Source organism: Oncorhynchus keta, chromosome 15, assembly GCF_023373465.1.
Source record: "Oncorhynchus keta strain PuntledgeMale-10-30-2019 chromosome 15, Oket_V2, whole genome shotgun sequence".
Classification (NCBI taxonomy): Eukaryota; Metazoa; Chordata; class Actinopteri; order Salmoniformes; family Salmonidae; genus Oncorhynchus; species Oncorhynchus keta.
In genome coordinates this window covers 4,531,002-4,549,422 of record NC_068435.1, presented here as the reverse complement: position 1 = coordinate 4,549,422, position 18,421 = coordinate 4,531,002, and the positions used below count along the sequence as shown (strand labels likewise).

General features: G+C 42.7%; 1 protein-coding gene across 1 annotated transcript in view; it reads right to left on the bottom strand.

The window, feature by feature from the left end:
* Positions 1–18,421, bottom strand: part of LOC118379859 (microtubule cross-linking factor 1) — a 184,785-nt gene that overhangs the window by 44,792 nt on the left and 121,572 nt on the right. The window contains exons 10-11 of the mRNA XM_052464310.1: positions 15,327–15,485; positions 4,024–4,191 (exon numbers count right to left, since the gene is read on the bottom strand). Of these exons, the coding sequence (XP_052320270.1) occupies positions 4,024–4,191; positions 15,327–15,485 (327 nt within the window). The remainder of the gene's footprint in view (positions 1–4,023; positions 4,192–15,326; positions 15,486–18,421) is intronic.

Sequence of the window (18,421 nt, the reverse complement as noted above, 5' to 3'; positions counted from 1 at the left end):
AGGTGACCTGACTAAAATGTGGTGAAGTACGAGGATGGGTCCTTCTACTGACCGTGTCAGCTGACCAGGAGAAACTCAGTCTATCAGGTGACCTGACTACAATCAGTCTGTCAGCTGACCAGGAGAAACTCAGTCTGTCAGCTGACCTGACTACAATCAGTCTGTCAGCTGACCAGAGAAACTCAGTCTATCAGGTGACCTGACTACAATCAGTCTGTCAGCTGACCAGGAGAAACTCAGTCTATCAGGTGACCTTACTACAATCAGTCTGTCAGCTGACCTTAGGACAATCAGTCTGTCAGCTGACCAGGAGAAACTCAGTCTATCAGGTGACCTGACTACAATCAGTCTGTCAGGTGACCTTACTACAATCAGTCTGTCAGCTGACCTTACTACAATCAGTCTGTCAGCTGACCAGGAGAAACTCAGTCTATCAGGTGACCTGACTACAATCAGTCTGTCAGCTGACCAGGAGAAACTCAGTCTATCAGGTGACCTGACTACAATCAGTCTGTCAGCTGACCAGGAGAAACTCAGTCTATCAGGTGACCTGACTACAATCAGTCTGTCAGCTGACCAGGAGAAACTCAGTCTATCAGGTGACCTGACTACAATCAGTCTGTCAGCTGACCAGGAGAAACTCAGTCTATCAGGTGACCAGGAGAAACTCAGTCTGTCAGCTGACCAGGAGAAACTCAGTCTATCAGGTGACCTGACTACAATCAGTCTGTCAGCTGACCAGGAGAAACTCAGTCTATCAGGTGACCTTACTACAATCAGTCTGTCAGCTGACCAGGAGAAACTCAGTCTATCAGGTGACCAGGAGAAACTCAGTCTGTCAGCTGACCTGACTACAATCAGTCTGTCAGCTGACCAGGAGAAACTCAGTCTATCAGGTGACCAGGAGAAACTCAGTCTATCAGCTGACCAGGAGAAACTCAGTCTATCAGGTGACCAGGAGAAACTCAGTCTGTCAGCTGACCTGACTACAATCAGTCTGTCAGCTGACCAGGAGAAACTCAGTCTATCAGGTGACCTGACTACAATCAGTCTGTCAGCTGACCAGGAGAAACTCAGTCTGTCAGGTGACCTGACTACAATCAGTCTGTCAGCTGACCAGGAGAAACTCAGTCTATCAGGTGACCTTACTACAATCAGTCTGTCAGCTGACCAGGAGAAACTCAGTCTATCAGGTGACCTTACTACAATCAGTCTGTCAGCTGACCAGGAGAAACTCAGTCTATCAGGTGACCTTACTACAATCAGTCTGTCAGCTGACCTGACTACAATCAGTCTGTCAGCTGACCAGGAGAAACTCAGTCTATCAGGTGACCTTACTACAATCAGTCTGTCAGCTGACCTGACTACAATCAGTCTGTCAGCTGACCAGGAGAAACTCAGTCTATCAGGTGACCTGACTACAATCAGTCTGTCAGCTGACCAGGAGAAACTCAGTCTATCAGGTGACCTTACTACAATCAGTCTGTCAGCTGACCAGGAGAAACTCAGTCTGTCAGGTGACCAGGAGGAACTCAGTCTATCAGGTGACCTGACTACAATCAGTCTGTCAGCTGACCAGGAGAAACTCAGTCTGTCAGGTGACCAGGAGGAACTCAGTCTATCAGGTGACCAGGAGAAACTCAGTCTGGCAGGTGACCAGGAGAAACTCAGTCTGTCAGCTGACCTGACTACAATCAGTCTGTCAGCTGACCTGACTACAATCAGTCTGTCAGCTGACCAGGAGAAACTCAGTCTATCAGGTGACCTGACTACAATCAGTCTGTCAGCTGACCAGGAGAAACTCAGTCTGTCAGGTGACCTGACTACAATCAGTCTGTCAGCTGACCAGGAGAAACTCAGTCTATCAGGTGACCTTACTACAATCAGTCTGTCAGCTGACCTGACTACAATCAGTCTGTCAGCTGACCAGGAGAAACTCAGTCTATCAGGTGACCTTACTACAATCAGTCTGTCAGCTGACCTGACTACAATCAGTCTGTCAGCTGACCAGGAGAAACTCAGTCTATCAGGTGACCTGACTACAATCAGTCTGTCAGCTGACCAGGAGAAACTCAGTCTATCAGGTGACCTTACTACAATCAGTCTGTCAGCTGACCTGACTACAATCAGTCTGTCAGCTGACCTGACTACAATCAGTCTGTCAGCTGACCAGGAGAAACTCAGTCTATCAGGTGACCTTACTACAATCAGTCTGTCAGCTGACCTGACTACAATCAGTCTGTCAGCTGACCAGGAGAAACTCAGTCTATCAGGTGACCTTACTACAATCAGTCTGTCAGCTGACCAGGAGAAACTCAGTCTATCAGGTGACCTTACTACAATCAGTCTGTCAGCTGACCTGACTACAATCAGTCTGTCAGATCACCTGACTACAATCAGTCTGTCAGCTGACCTGACTACAATCAGTCTGTCAGATCACCTGACTACAATCAGTCTGTCAGGTGACCTGACTACAATCAGTCTGTCAGCTGACCTGACGACAATCAGTCTGTCAGATGACCTGACTACAATCAGTCTGTCAGCTGACCTGACTACAATCAGTCTGTCAGCTGACCAGGATAGAAACTCAGTCTATCAGGTGACCTTACTACAATCAGTCTGTCAGGTGACCTGACTACAATCAGTCTGTCAGCTGACCAGGAGAAACTCAGTCTGTCAGGTGACCTGACTACAATCAGTCTGTTAGCTGATCAGGAGAAACTCAGTCTGTCAGGTGACCTGCCTACAATCAGTCTTTAATCTCTTTAAGGCAGACATCTACATCCCAGTGATGCTGTCTCTATAATCTCTTTAAGGCAGACATCTACATCCCAGTGATGCTGTCTCTATAATCTCTTTAAGGCAGACATCTACATCCCAGTGATGCTGTCTCTTTAAGGCAGACATCTACATCCCAGTGATGCTGTCTCTATAATCTCTTTAAGGCAGACATCTGCATCCCAGTGATGCTGTCTCTATAATCTCTTTAAGGCAGACATCTACATCCCAGTGATGCTGTCTCTATAATCTCTTTAAGGCAGACATCTACATCCCAGTGATGCTGTCTCTATAATCTCTTTAAGGCAGACATCTACATCCCAGTGATGCTGTCTCTATAATCTCTTTAAGGCAGACATCTACATCCCAGTGATGCTGTCTCTATAATCTCTTTAAGGCAGACATCTACATCCCAGTGATGCTGTCTCTATAATCTCTTTAAGGCAGACATCTACATCCCAGTGATGCTGTCTCTATAATCTCTTTAAGGCAGACATCTACATCCCAGTGATGCTGTCTCTTTAAGGCAGACATCTACATCCCAGTGATGCTGTCTCTTTAAGGCAGGCATCTGCATCCCAGTGATGCTGTCTCTTTAATCTCTCTAAGGAAGACATCTACATCCCAGTGATGCTGTCTCTTTAAGGCAGACATCTACATCCCAGTGATGCTGTCTCTATAATCTCTTTAAGGCAGACATCTACATCCCAGTGATGCTGTCTCTTTAAGGCAGACATCTACATCCCAGTGATGCTGTCTCTATAATCTCTTTAAGGCAGACATCTACATCCCAGTGATGCTGTCTCTATAATCTCTTTAAGGCAGACATCTACATCCCAGTGATGCTGTCTCTATAATCTCTTTAAGGCAGACATCTACATCCCAGTGATGCTGTCTCTATAATCTCTTTAAGGCAGACATCTACATCCCAGTGATGCTGTCTCTATAATCTCTTTAAGGCAGACATCTGCATCCCAATGATGCTGTCTCTTTAAGGCAGACATCTGCATCCCAGTGATGCTGTCTCTTTAAGGCAGACATCTACATCCCAGTGATGCTGTCTCTTTAAGGCAGACATCTTGAGTAAGTTACTTGAGCAACGTGACACTTTATCTCGGCCCATTTGACCTTCCAGGATGCCTTGTTGTTGCTCTGTGTGTGTGTGTGTGTGTGTGTGTGTGTGTGTGTGTGTGTGTGTGTGTGTGTGTGTGTGTGTGTGTGTGTGTGCGTCTGGATTAGAGTTACCTGAGCAACGTGACACTTCATCTCTGCCCATTTGACCTCCCAGGAAGCTTTGTCATTGGCATAGTTCTGCTGCAGCTGGCACCTCCTGTTCTCCTCCTCCCTCAACTCTGACCTGAACTCCTCTAACAGGGAGCGCACCGCCTGGAGCACCCTACGGTTCTCCCCCACCTGGAGAGGAGGAGCGGGGGAGGAGGAGGTGAGGAGGAGGGGAGGTGAGGGAGAGGTAGCGAGGTGAGGAGGTGAAAGAGAGAATGAAACTGGATTTATTCAAGATATCAGTGTCCTTTCTATTTACCTAATAATGTCAGCTGTTTCAAACACAAGTCGTGCTTTTCATTTCCAAGTTCATCTACACAAACTATAACTCTACACCACACACTAAACTCATCAAAAAATGAAACGTCCCTTTTTCAGGACCCTGTCTTTCAAAGATAATTCGTAAAAATCCAAATAACTTCACAGATCTTCATTGTAAAGGGTTTAAACACTGTTTCCCAATGCTTGTTCAATGAACCATAAACTATTAGTGAACATGCACCTGTGGAACGGTCGTTAAGACACTAACAGCTTACAGACGGTAGGCAATTAAGGTCACAGTTATGAAAACTTAGGACACTAAAGAGGCCTTTCTACTGACTCTGAAAAACAACAAAAGAAAGACGCCCAGGGTCCCTGCTCATCTGCGTCAACGTGCCTTAGGCATGCTGCAAGGAGGCATGAGGACTGCAGATGTGACCAGGGCAATAAATTGCAACGTCCGTACTGTGAGACGCCTAAGACAGCGCTACAGGACGGACAGCTGATCATCCTCGCAGTGGCAGACCACGTGCAACAACACCTGCACAGGATCGGTACATTCGAACACCACACCTGTGGGACAGGTACAGGATGGCAACAACAACTGCCAGGGTTACACCAGGAACGCACAATCCCTCCATCAGTGCTCAGACTGTCCTCAATAGGCTGAGAGAGGCTGGACTGAGGGCTTGTAGGCCTGTCGTAAGGCAGGTCCTCACCAGACATCACAATCCCTCCATCAGTGCTCAGAATGTCCATAAACAGCGTGAGAGAGGCTGGACTGAGGGCTTGTAGGCCTGTTGTAAGGCAGGTCCTCACCAGACATCACAATCCTTCCATCAGTGCTCAGACTGTCCTCAATAGGCTGAGAGAGGCTGGACTGAGGGCTTGTAGGCCTGTTGTAAGGCTGGTCCTCACCAGACATCACTGGCAACAACGTTGCCTACGGCACAAACCCACCATCGCTGGACCAGACAGGACTGACAAAAAGTGTTCTTCACTGACGAGTCGCGGTTTTGTCTCACCAGGGGTGATGGTCGGATTCGTGTTTGTCGTCGAAGGAATGAGCGTTACACCGAGGCCTGTACTCTGGAGCGGGATCGATTTGGAGGTGGAGGGTCCATCATGGTCTGGGGTGGTGTGTCACAGCATCATCGGACTGAGCTTGTTGTCATTGCAGGCAATCTCAACGCTGTCCGTGATTTCCTGCAAGACAGGAATGTCAGTGTTCTGCCATAGCCAGCGAAGAGCCCGGATCTCAATCCCATTGAGCACGTCTGGGCCCTGTTGGATCAGTGGGTGAGGGCTAGGGCCATTCCCCCCAGAAATGTCCGGGAACTTGCAGGTGCCTTGGTGGAAGAGTGGGGTAACATCTCACAGCAAGAACTGGCAAATCTGATGCAGTCCATGAGGAGGAGATGCACTGCAGTACTTAATGCAGCTGGTGGCCACACCAGATACTGACTGTTACTTTTGATTTTGACCCCCCCCCCCTTTTGTTCAGAGACATATTACTCCATTTCTGTTAGTCACATGTTTGTGGAACTTGTTCAGTTTATGTCTCAGTTGTATATAACAAAACACTGATACACTGATAGACAAGGATCACACACATTAAAAGTACAACCATATACAAACAATACCACAACACAACAAAATAACGTGTGTTTGTGTGTCCCCTCACAGTCCCGCCTTTCCATGAGATGTTGTTGTTTTAAAGGTAATTTTTCTGTTTGCTTGAGCAAATCGGAGATGAAAGGGAGATCCATGCGATCATGCCTCTGTACAATACCGTGAGTTGCCGTGAATTCATTTTGGACCTTTGGGGAACTTGTGAAGAGACCTCTGGTGGCACGTCTTGTTATGTTGTATGGATGTATGAACTATATTGATTAAGCAGATCGGGAATTTTAAATCACAGTAATATTTCTCATAAAAACTAGAAGAGAAGGCCTTCCTGGTGGCGCAGTGGTTAAGGGCGCTGTACTGGGTTCGCGCCCAGGAGGTCCTGGGGACCCAGGGACTCTGATGGCACAGCTGGCGCTGCAGTACAGCGCCCTTAACCACTGCGCCACCAGGAAGGCCACAATTGGCCTAGCGTCACCCGGGTTAGGGAGGGCTTGGTCGGTAGGGGTGTCCTTGTCTCATCGCGCACCAGCGACGCCTGTGGCGGGCTGGGCGCAGTGTGCGCTAACCAAGGTTGCCAGGTGCACGGTGTTTCCTCCGGCGCATTGGTGCAGCTGGCTTCCGGGTTGGATGCGCACTGTGTTAAGAAGCAGTGCGGCTTGGTTGGGTTGTGTATCGGAGGACGCATGACTTTCAACCTTCGTCTCTCCCGAGCCCGTACGGGAGTTGTAGCGATGAGACAAGATAGTAGCTACTAAAAACAATTAGATACCATGAAATTAGGGAGGAAAAGGGGTAAAATAAAAAAATTAAAAATAAATAAATAAAAATAAAAAAAACAATTGATCTCTCGTCAACCCTCAACCAGGAAAGACTGGCATGCAAGACGTTGATGTCAGTTCTGTGTGTGTAGTTAAAAGGCGAGGTGTGCTGCTCTGCTCTGAGCTGCAGCGTTGTTACATTACTGCACCTGACCATATTACCAGACAGTAATCAAGATGGGTCAAGGCCAGAGTCTGAACAACTAGTACAGATGATCTTTGTGTCAAAAAACGCAGAACATATTTTAAAAACAGACATACACCTCTGCTCTTCACAACAACTTTGTTAATATGACTTGATTCATGATAATTGACCCTCCAGTGTTACTCCTAGGAATTCAACTTCCACAACTCCAGTTGAGGTTTAGATCTTAGAGAGTTAGTTTTGAACCAAATACAATGCTTTTAGTTTTAGATGTATTGAAGACCAGCTTATTATGAATCAAATCAGATATTATTGGTCACATGTACATATTTATCAGATGTTATTGGTCCATACACATATTTATCAGATGTTATTGGTCCATATTTGTCAGATGTTATTGGTCCATATTTATCAGATGTTATTGGTCCATATTTATCAGATGTTATTGGTCCATATTTATCAGATGTTATTGGTCCATATTTATCAGATGTTATTGGTCCATACACATATTTAACAGATGTTATTGGTCCATATTTATCAGATGTTATTGGTCCATATTTATCAGATGTTATTGGTCCATATTTATCAGATGTTATTGGTCCATACACATATTTAACAGATGTTATTGGTCCATATTTATCAGATGTTATTGGTCCATATTTATCAGATGTTATTGGTCCATATTTATCAGATGTTATTGGTCCATATTTATCAGATGTTATTGGTCCATATTTATCAGATGTTATTGGTCCATATTTATCAGATGTTATTGGTCCATATTTAACAGATGTTATTGGTCCATATTTATCAGATGTTATTGGTCCATACACATATTTATCAGATGTTATTGGTCCATATTTATCAGATGTTATTGGTCCATACACATATTTATCAGATGTTATTGGTCCATATTTATCAGATGTTATTGGTCCATACACATATTTATCAGATGTTATTGGTCCATATTTATCAGATGTTATTGGTCCATATTTATCAGATGTTATTGGTCCATACACATATTTATCAGATGTTATTGGTCCATATTTATCAGATGTTATTGGTCCATATTTATCAGATGTTATTGGTCCATATTTATCAGATGTTATTGGTCCATATTTATCAGATGTTATTGGTCCATATTTATCAGATGTTATTGGTCCATATTTATCAGATGTTATTGGTCCATATTTATCAGATGTTATTGGTCCATACACATATTTATCAGATGTTATTGGTCCATATTTATCAGATGTTATTGGTCACATACACATATTTATCAGATGTTATTGGTCCATATTTATCAGATGTTATTGGTCCATATTTATCAGATGTTATTGGTCCATATTTATCAGATGTTATTGGTCCATACACATATTTATCAGATGTTATTGGTCCATATTTATCAGATGTTATTGGTCCATACACATATTTATCAGATGTTATTGGTCCATATTTATCAGATGTTATTGGTCCATATTTATCAGATGTTATTGGTCCATATTTATCAGATGTTATTGGTCCATATTTAACAGATGTTATTGGTCCATACACATATTTAACAGATGTTATTGGTCCATACACATATTTAACAGATGTTATTGGTCCATATTTATCAGATGTTATTGGTCCATATTTATCAGATGTTATTGGTCCATATTTATCAGATGTTATTGGTCCATACACATATTTATCAGATGTTATTGGTCCATATTTATCAGATGTTATTGGTCCATATTTATCAGATGTTATTGGTCCATATTTATCAGATGTTATTGGTCCATATTTAACAGATGTTATTGGTCCATACACATATTTATCAGATGTTATTGGTCCATATTTATCAGATGTTATTGGTCCATATTTAACAGATGTTATTGGTCCATACACATATTTATCAGATGTTATTGGTCCATATTTATCAGATGTTATTGGTCACATACACATATTTATCAGATGTTATTGGTCCATATTTATCAGATGTTATTGGTCCATATTTAACAGATGTTATTGGTCCATACACATATTTATCAGATGTTATTGGTCCATATTTATCAGATGTTATTGGTCCATATTTATCAGATGTTATTGGTCACATACACATATTTATCAGATGTTATTGGTCCATATTTATCAGATGTTATTGGTCCATATTTAACAGATGTTATTGGTCACATACACATATTTATCAGATGTTATTGGTCCATATTTATCAGATGTTATTGGTCCATACACATATTTATCAGATGTTATTGGTCCATATTTATCAGATGTTATTGGTCCATACACATATTTATCAGATGTTATTGGTCCATATTTATCAGATGTTATTGGTCCATATTTATCAGATGTTATTGGTCCATATTTATCAGATGTTATTGGTCCATATTTAACAGATGTTATTGGTCCATACACATATTTAACAGATGTTATTGGTCCATACACATATTTAACAGATGTTATTGGTCCATATTTATCAGATGTTATTGGTCCATATTTATCAGATGTTATTGGTCCATATTTATCAGATGTTATTGGTCCATATTTAACAGATGTTATTGGTCCATATTTATCAGATGTTATTGGTCCATATTTATCAGATGTTATTGGTCCATATTTATCAGATGTTATTGGTCCATACACATATTTATCAGATGTTATTGGTCCATATTTATCAGATGTTATTGGTCCATATTTATCAGATGTTATTGGTCCATATTTATCAGATGTTATTGGTCCATATTTATCAGATGTTATTGGTCCATATTTATCAGATGTTATTGGTCCATATTTATCAGATGTTATTGGTCCATATTTATCAGATGTTATTGGTCCATACACATATTTAACAGATGTTATTGGTCCATATTTATCAGATGTTATTGGTCCATATTTATCAGATGTTATTGGTCCATACACATATTTAACAGATGTTATTGGTCCATATTTATCAGATGTTATTGGTCCATATTTATCAGATGTTATTGGTCCATATTTATCAGATGTTATTGGTCCATACACATATTTAACAGATGTTATTGGTCCATATTTATCAGATGTTATTGGTCCATATTTATCAGATGTTATTGGTCCATATTTATCAGATGTTATTGGTCCATATTTATCAGATGTTATTGGTCCATACACATATTTATCAGATGTTATTGGTCCATATTTATCAGATGTTATTGGTCCATATTTATCAGATGTTATTGGTCCATATTTATCAGATGTTATTGGTCCATATTTATCAGATGTTATTGGTCCATATTTATCAGATGTTATTGGTCCATACACATATTTATCAGATGTTATTGGTCCATACACATATTTATCAGATGTTATTGGTCCATACACATATTTATCAGATGTTATTGGTCCATATTTAACAGATGTTATTGGTCCATACACATATTTATCAGATGTTATTGGTCCATATTTATCAGATGTTATTGGTCCATATTTATCAGATGTTATTGGTCCATATTTATCAGATGTTATTGGTCCATATTTATCAGATGTTATTGGTCCATACACATATTTATCAGATGTTATTGGTCCATATTTATCAGATGTTATTGGTCCATACACATATTTATCAGATGTTATTGGTCCATACACATATTTATCAGATGTTATTGGTCCATACACATATTTATCAGATGTTATTGGTCCATATTTATCAGATGTTATTGGTCCATATTTATCAGATGTTATTGGTCCATATTTATCAGATGTTATTGGTCCATATTTATCAGATGTTATTGGTCCATATTTATCAGATGTTATTGGTCCATATTTATCAGATGTTATTGGTCCATATTTATCAGATGTTATTGGTCCAAACACATATTTATCAGATGTTATTGGTCCATATTTATCAGATGTTATTGGTCCATATTTATCAGATGTTATTGGTCCATATTTATCAGATGTTATTGGTCCATATTTATCAGATGTTATTGGTCCATATTTATCAGATGTTATTGGTCCATACACATATTTAACAGATGTTATCGCGGGTTGTAGTTGTCATGTTCTGACCTTAGTTCTTTTGCTATGTCTTTGTTTTAGTATGGTCAGGGCGTGAGTTGGGGTGGGCAGTCTATGTTCTTTTTTCTATAATTTGGTATTTCTGTGTTCGGCCTGGTATGGTTCTCAATCAGAGGCAGCTGTCAGTCGTTGTCCCTGATTGAGAACCATATTTAGGTAGCCTGGTTTCACCTTTAAGTTGTGGGTGATTATTTTCTGTGGTGTATGTTCACCATACAGAACTGTTGCGTTTATCGTTTTTGTTTGAGTATTCGTTTTCATTAAAAGGCATAATGAATACTTACCACGCTGCACCATGGTCCTCCTCTCTTTCTCCCAACGACGAACGTTACAGGAGTGAAATGCTTAAAATGTGAAATGTCTAACAACATGTACCAGGTTATACTGTGGTGTGTTGTAGGACATGTACCAGGTTATACTGTGGTTTGTTGAGGACATGTACCAGGTTATACTGTGGTGTGTTGTAGGACATGTACCAGGTTATACTGTAGTGTGTTATAGATCATGTACCAGGTTATACTGTGGTGTGTTGTAGGACATGTACCAGGTTATACGGTGGTGTGTTGTAGGACATGTACCAGGTTATACTGTGGTGTGTTGTAGGACATGTACCAGGTTATACTGTAGTGTGTTATAGATCATGTACCAGGTTATACTGTGGTGTGTTGTAGGACATGTACCAGGTTATACTGTAGTGTGTTATAGGTCATGTACCAGGTTATACTGTAGTGTGTTATAGGTCATGTACCAGGTTATACTGTAGTGTGTTATAGATCATGTACCAGGTTATACTGTGGTGTGTTGTAGGACATGTACCAGGTTATACTGTAGTGTGTTATAGGTCATGTACCAGGTTATACTGTAGTGTGTTATAGGACATGTACCAGGTTATACTGTGGTGTGTTATAGGTCATGTACCAGGTTATACTGTGGTGTGTTGTAGGACATGTACCAGGTTATACTGTGGTGTGTTGTAGGACATGTACCAGGTTATAATGTGGTGTGTTGTAGGACATGTACCAGGTTATACTGTGGTGTGTTGTAGGACATGTACCAGGTTATACTGTGGTGTGTTGTAGGACATGTACCAGGTTATACTGTGGTGTGTTGTAGGACATGTACCAGGTTATAATGTGGTGTGTTGTAGGACATGTACCAGGTTATACCGTGGTGTGTTATAGGTCATGTACCAGGGTATACTGTGGTGTGTTGTAGGACATGTACCAGGTTATAATGTGGTGTGTTGTAGGACATGTACCAGGTTATACTGTGGTGTGTTGTAGGACATGTACCAGGTTATACTGTGGTGTGTTGTAGGACATGTACCAGGTTATAATGTGGTGTGTTGTAGGACATGTACCAGGTTATACTGTGGTGTGTTGTAGGACATGTACCAGGTTATAATGTGGTGTGTTGTAGGACATGTACCAGGTTATACTGTGGTGTGTTGTAGGACATGTACCAGGTTATACCGTGGTGTGTTATAGGTCATGTACCAGGGTATACTGTGGTGTGTTGTAGGACATGTACCAGGTTATACTGTGGTGTGTTATCGGACATGTACCAGGTTATAATGTGGTGTGTTGTAGGACATGTACCAGGTTATACTGTGGTGTGTTGTAGGACATGTACCAGGTTATACTGTGGTGTGTTATCGGACATGTACCAGGTTATACTGTGGTGTGTTGTAGGACATGTACCAGGTTATACTGTGGTGTGTTATCGGACATGTACCAAGTTATACTGTGGTGTGTTATCGGACATGTACCAGGTTATACTGTGGTGTGTTATCGGACATGTACCAGGTTATAATGTGGTGTGTTGTAGGACATGTACCAGGTTATACTGTGGTGTGTTGTAGGACATGTACCAGGTTATACTGTGGTGTGTTGTAGGACATGTACCAGGTTATACTGTGGTGTGTTGTAGGACATGTACCAGGTTATACTGTGGTGTGTTGTAGGACATGTACCAGGTTATACTGTGGTGTGTTATAGGACATGTACCAGGTTATACTGTGGTGTGTTATAGGTCATGTACCAGGTTATAATGTGGTGTGTTGTAGGACATGTACCAGGTTATACTGTGGTGTGTTGTAGGACATGTACCAGGTTATACTGTGGTGTGTTGTAGGACATGTACCAGGTTATACTGTGGTGTGTTGTAGGACATGTACCAGGTTATACTGTGGTGTGTTATAGGACATGTACCAGGTTATACTGTGGTGTGTTATAGGTCATGTACCAGGTTATAATGTGGTGTGTTGTAGGACATGTACCAGGTTATACTGTGGTGTGTTGTAGGACATGTACCAGGTTATACTGTGGTGTGTTGTAGGACATGTACCAGGTTATACTGTGGTGTGTTGTAGGACATGTACCAGGTTATACTGTGGTGTGTTATAGGTCATGTACCAGGTTATAATGTGGTGTGTTGTAGGACATGTACCAGGTTATACTGTGGTGTGTACAGTACAAATTGCGTCCTACGCAGAGTGTGATGTGTTCATCCTTGTGCTAAATGCTAACAGGGCTTTGGGAACTGTTTGTGAATGACGGTTTGTGGTTTAAAGCAGCTCCGTTTTCAGATCAGTCTACAAAAACCACTTCTAGTTGAAGAAATCACAACAGTAGCAAGACTAGAGCACGTTAGATTCTGTTAATGAAGCATGATATAGCCTAGGTTACTACTGCTCTGCTCCACACGCACGCACGCACGCACTCACGCACACACACACACACACGCACATGCACATGCACACGCACACACACACGCACAGTATGCCTGATGAGTGATAGCTTAATTTCTCTTTTGACTGTGAGACATTGGTCATTCTTCGCAGTTCGGCGAACAAGTAGAATGCATGCATCTAAATCATGAATGATAATAATTCACATGAACTGTATTCTACACAGTGTGCTCCTCAAGCGGGTTGATATCTAGCCTGAGGAAATAACACGTTATATAGCCAGGTCAAATAGTTACTCTGTTTGCCTCCCATGTATTTCAATAATGAGCCGTGCTGAAGTAGTACTATAATATAAATGGCGACTGTAGCTAGAGGTTAGAGTGTAGAGGGGTCCTTCTGTAGCTCAGTTGGTAGAGCATGGCGCTTGGAACGCCAGGGTAGTGGGTTCGATTCCCGGGACCACCCATACGTAGAATGTATGCACACATGACTGTAAGTCGCTTTGGATAAAAGCGTCTGCTAAATGGCATATATTATTATTATTATTTAGAGGAGGCAGGGTAGCCTAGTGGTTAGAGTGTAGAGCTGGCAGGGTAGCCTAGTGGTTAGAGTGTAGAGGAGGCAGGGTAGCCTAGTGGTTAGAGTGTAGAGGTGGCAGGGTAGCCTAGTGGTTAGAGTGTAGAGGTGGCAGGGTAGCCTAGTGGTTAGAGTGTAGAGGTGGCAGGGTAGCCTAGTGGTTAGTGTAGAGGTGGCAGGGTAGCCTAGTGGTTAGAGTGTAGAGGTGGCAGGGTAGCCTAGTGGTTAGAGTGTAGAGGTGGCAGGGTAGCCTAGTGGTTAGAGTGTAGAGGTGGCAGGGTAGCCTAGTGGTTAGAGTGTAGAGGTGGCAGGGTAGCCTAGTGGTTAGAGTGTAGAGGTGGCAGGGTAGCCTAGTGGTTAGAGTGTAGGGACGGCAGGGTAGCCTAGTGGTTAGAGTGTAGAGGTGGCAGGGTAGCCTAGTGGTTAGAGTGTAGAGGTGGCAGGGTAGCCTAGTGGTTAGAGTGTAGGGACGGCAGGGTAGCCTAGTGGTTAGAGTGTAGGGACGGCAGGGTAGCCTAGTGGTTAGAGTGTAGAGGCGGCAGGGTAGTCTAGTGGTTAGAGTGTAGAGGTGGCAGGGTAGCCTAGTGGTTAGAGTGTAGAGGTGGCAGGGTAGCCTAGTGGTTAGAGTGTAGAGGTGGCAGGGTAGCCTAGTGGTTAGAGTGTAGAGGTGGCAGGGTAGCCTAGTGGTTAGAGTGTAGAGGTGGCAGGGTAGCCTAGTGGTTAGAGTGTAGAGGAGGCAGGGTAGCCTAGTGGTTAGAGTGTAGAGGCGGCAGGGTAGCCTAGTGGTTCGAGCGTTGGACTAGTCACCGAAAGGTCAAAACATAACAGATGGAAACAGATAACATCAACGGCTACAGGAATCAAGTTTCTTCTCGGCGAGAGAAACCGCCTCCTGCAAAATGATTGCATGTCTCCTCACTGGCCAACACGCCTTTAGTACCGTAGCTGGGAAGGCAACGTTCAGATACTGTGCGCAGAGACAGGAAATAGTATTATTTGGATCGTTGAACTCCACTGCACTTGAACAGACTTTGTACTCATCCAAAGTGCACTTTAACCTTTGAGTGTATCAACAGAGGGGAAATCCGTTGTGTCCTACCTGTGCCTGGTTCTGCAGGCGTTCAGGGGAGGGGAGTTGGGTTGTGGAGTCAGGCTCGGGGCAGTCTATCTGAGGTAGCTGGGTACACGACCTGTCCCTGTCCTCTCTCTCCGTCTCTCCCTCTCCGTGCTCCGAGATCAGCTCTGGAATACTCTCCATCTTCTCATGGTGGGACAGACAGGACATAGAATAACAAGGTTATTACACAACTACAGACACGGAATAACAAGGTTATTATACACAACTACAGACACGGAATAACAAGGTTATTATACACAACTACAGACACGGAATAACAAGGTTATTATACACAACTACAGACACGGAATAACAAGGTTATTATACAACTACAGACACGGAATAACAGGGTTATTATACACAACTACAGACACGGAATAACAAGGTTATTATACACAACTACAGACACGGAATAACAAGGTTATTATACATAACTACAGACACGGAATAACAAGGTTATTATACACAACTACAGACACGGAATAACAGGGTTATTATACACAACTACAGACACGGAATAACAAGGTTATTATACACAACTACAGACACGGAATAACAGGGTTATTATACACAACTACAGACACGGAATAACAAGGTTATTATACACAACTACAGACACGGAATAACAAGGTTATTATACACAACTACAGACACGGAATAACAGGGTTATTATACACAACTACAGACACGGAATAACAAGGTTATTATACACAACTACAGACACGGAATAACAAGGTTATTATACAACTACAGACACGGAATAACAGGGTTATTATACACAACTACAGACACGGAATAACAAGGTTATTATACACAACTACAGACACGGAATAACACGGTTATTATACAACTACAGACACGGAATAACAGGGTTATTATACAACTACAGACACGGAATAACAGGGTTATTATACACAACTACAGACACGGAATAACAAGGTTATTATACACAACTACAGACACGGAATAACAGGGTTATTATACACAACTACAGACACGGAATAACACGGTTATTATACACAACTACAGACACGGAATAACAAGGTTATTATACACAACTACAGACACGGAATAACAGGGTTATTATACACAACTACAGACACGGAATAACAAGGTTATTATACAACAACAGACACGGAATAACAAGGTTATTATACACAACTACAGACACGGAATAACAGGGTTATTATATACAACTACAGACACGGAATAACAAGGTTATTATACACAACTACAGACACGGAATAACAAGGTTATTATACAACAACAGACACGGAATAACAAGGTTATTATACACAACTACAGACACGGAATAACAGGGTTATTATACACAACTACAGACACGGAATAACAGGGTTATTATACAACTACAGACACGGAATAACAAGGTTATTATACACAACTACAGACACGGAATAACAGGGTTATTATACACAACTACAGACACGGAATAACAAGGTTATTATACACAACAACAGACATGGAATAACAAGGTTATTATACACAACTACAGACACGGAATAACAGGGTTATTATACACAACTACAGACACGGAATAACAGGGTTATTATACACAACTACAGACACGGAATAACAAGGTTATTATACACAACTACAGACACGGAATAACAGGGTTATTATACACAACTACAGACACGGAATAACAGGGTTATTATACACAACTACAGACACGGAATAACAAGGTTATTATACACAACTACAGACACGGAATAACAAGGTTATTATACAACTACAGACACGGAATAACAAGGTTATTATACACAACTACAGACACGGAATAACAGGGTTATTATACAACAACAGACACAGAATAACAAGGTTATTATACACAACTACAATGCAGGAAGAGGAGCAGTAAATCAGTGAACTAACCAACCAACCAACAAACTGAGAGTCAGTCAATCAATCACTCAGTTGACCAATCAAACGACGCGATCCTGCGCTGATGATTGATTGAGTGTTTTGAGCTAGATGTCAACCCTCCTCCTGGAGAACTATTGGGAATGCAGGCTTTTGCGCCAGCCCTGTTATACACTGTTTGGTCACCATGTTCTAACCAAAGGTACTCAGCTCAATCCTCCTAAGTGATCGACTGCCTTTTGGTTTGTTCCCTCCTGAGCAGGCAGGTGGACAGATAAGACTCGACCAGGACAGGAGCTCCTGAGCAGGCAGGTGGACAGATAAGACTCGACCAGGACAGGAGCTCCTGAGCAGGCAGGTGGACAGATAAGACTCGACCAGGACAGGAGCTCCTGAGCAGGCAGGTGGACAGATAAGACTCGACCAGGACAGGAGCTCCTGAGCAGGCAGGTGGACAGATAAGACTCGACCAGGACAGGAGCTCCTGAGCAGGCAGGTGGACAGATAAGACTCGACCAGGACAGGAGCTCCTGAGCAGGCAGGTGGACAGATAAGACTCAAACAGGACTGGAGCTCCTGAGCAGGCACGTGGACAGATAAGACTCGACCAGGACTGGAGCTCCTGAGCAGGCAGGTGGACAGATAAGACTCGACCAGGACTGGAGCTCCTGAGCAGGCAGGTGGACAGATAAGACTTGACCAGGACTGGAGCTCCTGAGCAGGCACGTAGACAGATAAGACTCAAACACGACTGGAGCTCCTGAGCAGGCACGTGGACAGGTAAGACTCGACCAGGACTGGAGCTCCTGAGCAGGCAGGTGGACAGATAAGACTCAAACAGGACTGGAGCTCCTGAGCAGGCACGTGGACAGATAAGACTCGACCAGGACTGGAGCTCCTGAGCAGGCAGGTGGACAGATAAGACTCGACCAGGACTGGAGCTCCTGAGCAGGCAGGTGGACAGATAAGACTCGACCAGGACTGGAGCTCCTGAGCAGGCACGTGAACAGATAAGACTCGACCAGGACTGGAGCTCCTGAGCAGGCAGGTGGACAGATAAGACTCGACCAGGACTGGAGCTCCTGAGCAGGCACGTGGACAGATAAGACTCGACCAGGACTGGAGCTCCTGAGCAGGCAGGTGGACAGATAAGACTCGACCAGGACTGGAGCTCCTGAGCAGGCAGGTGGACAGAT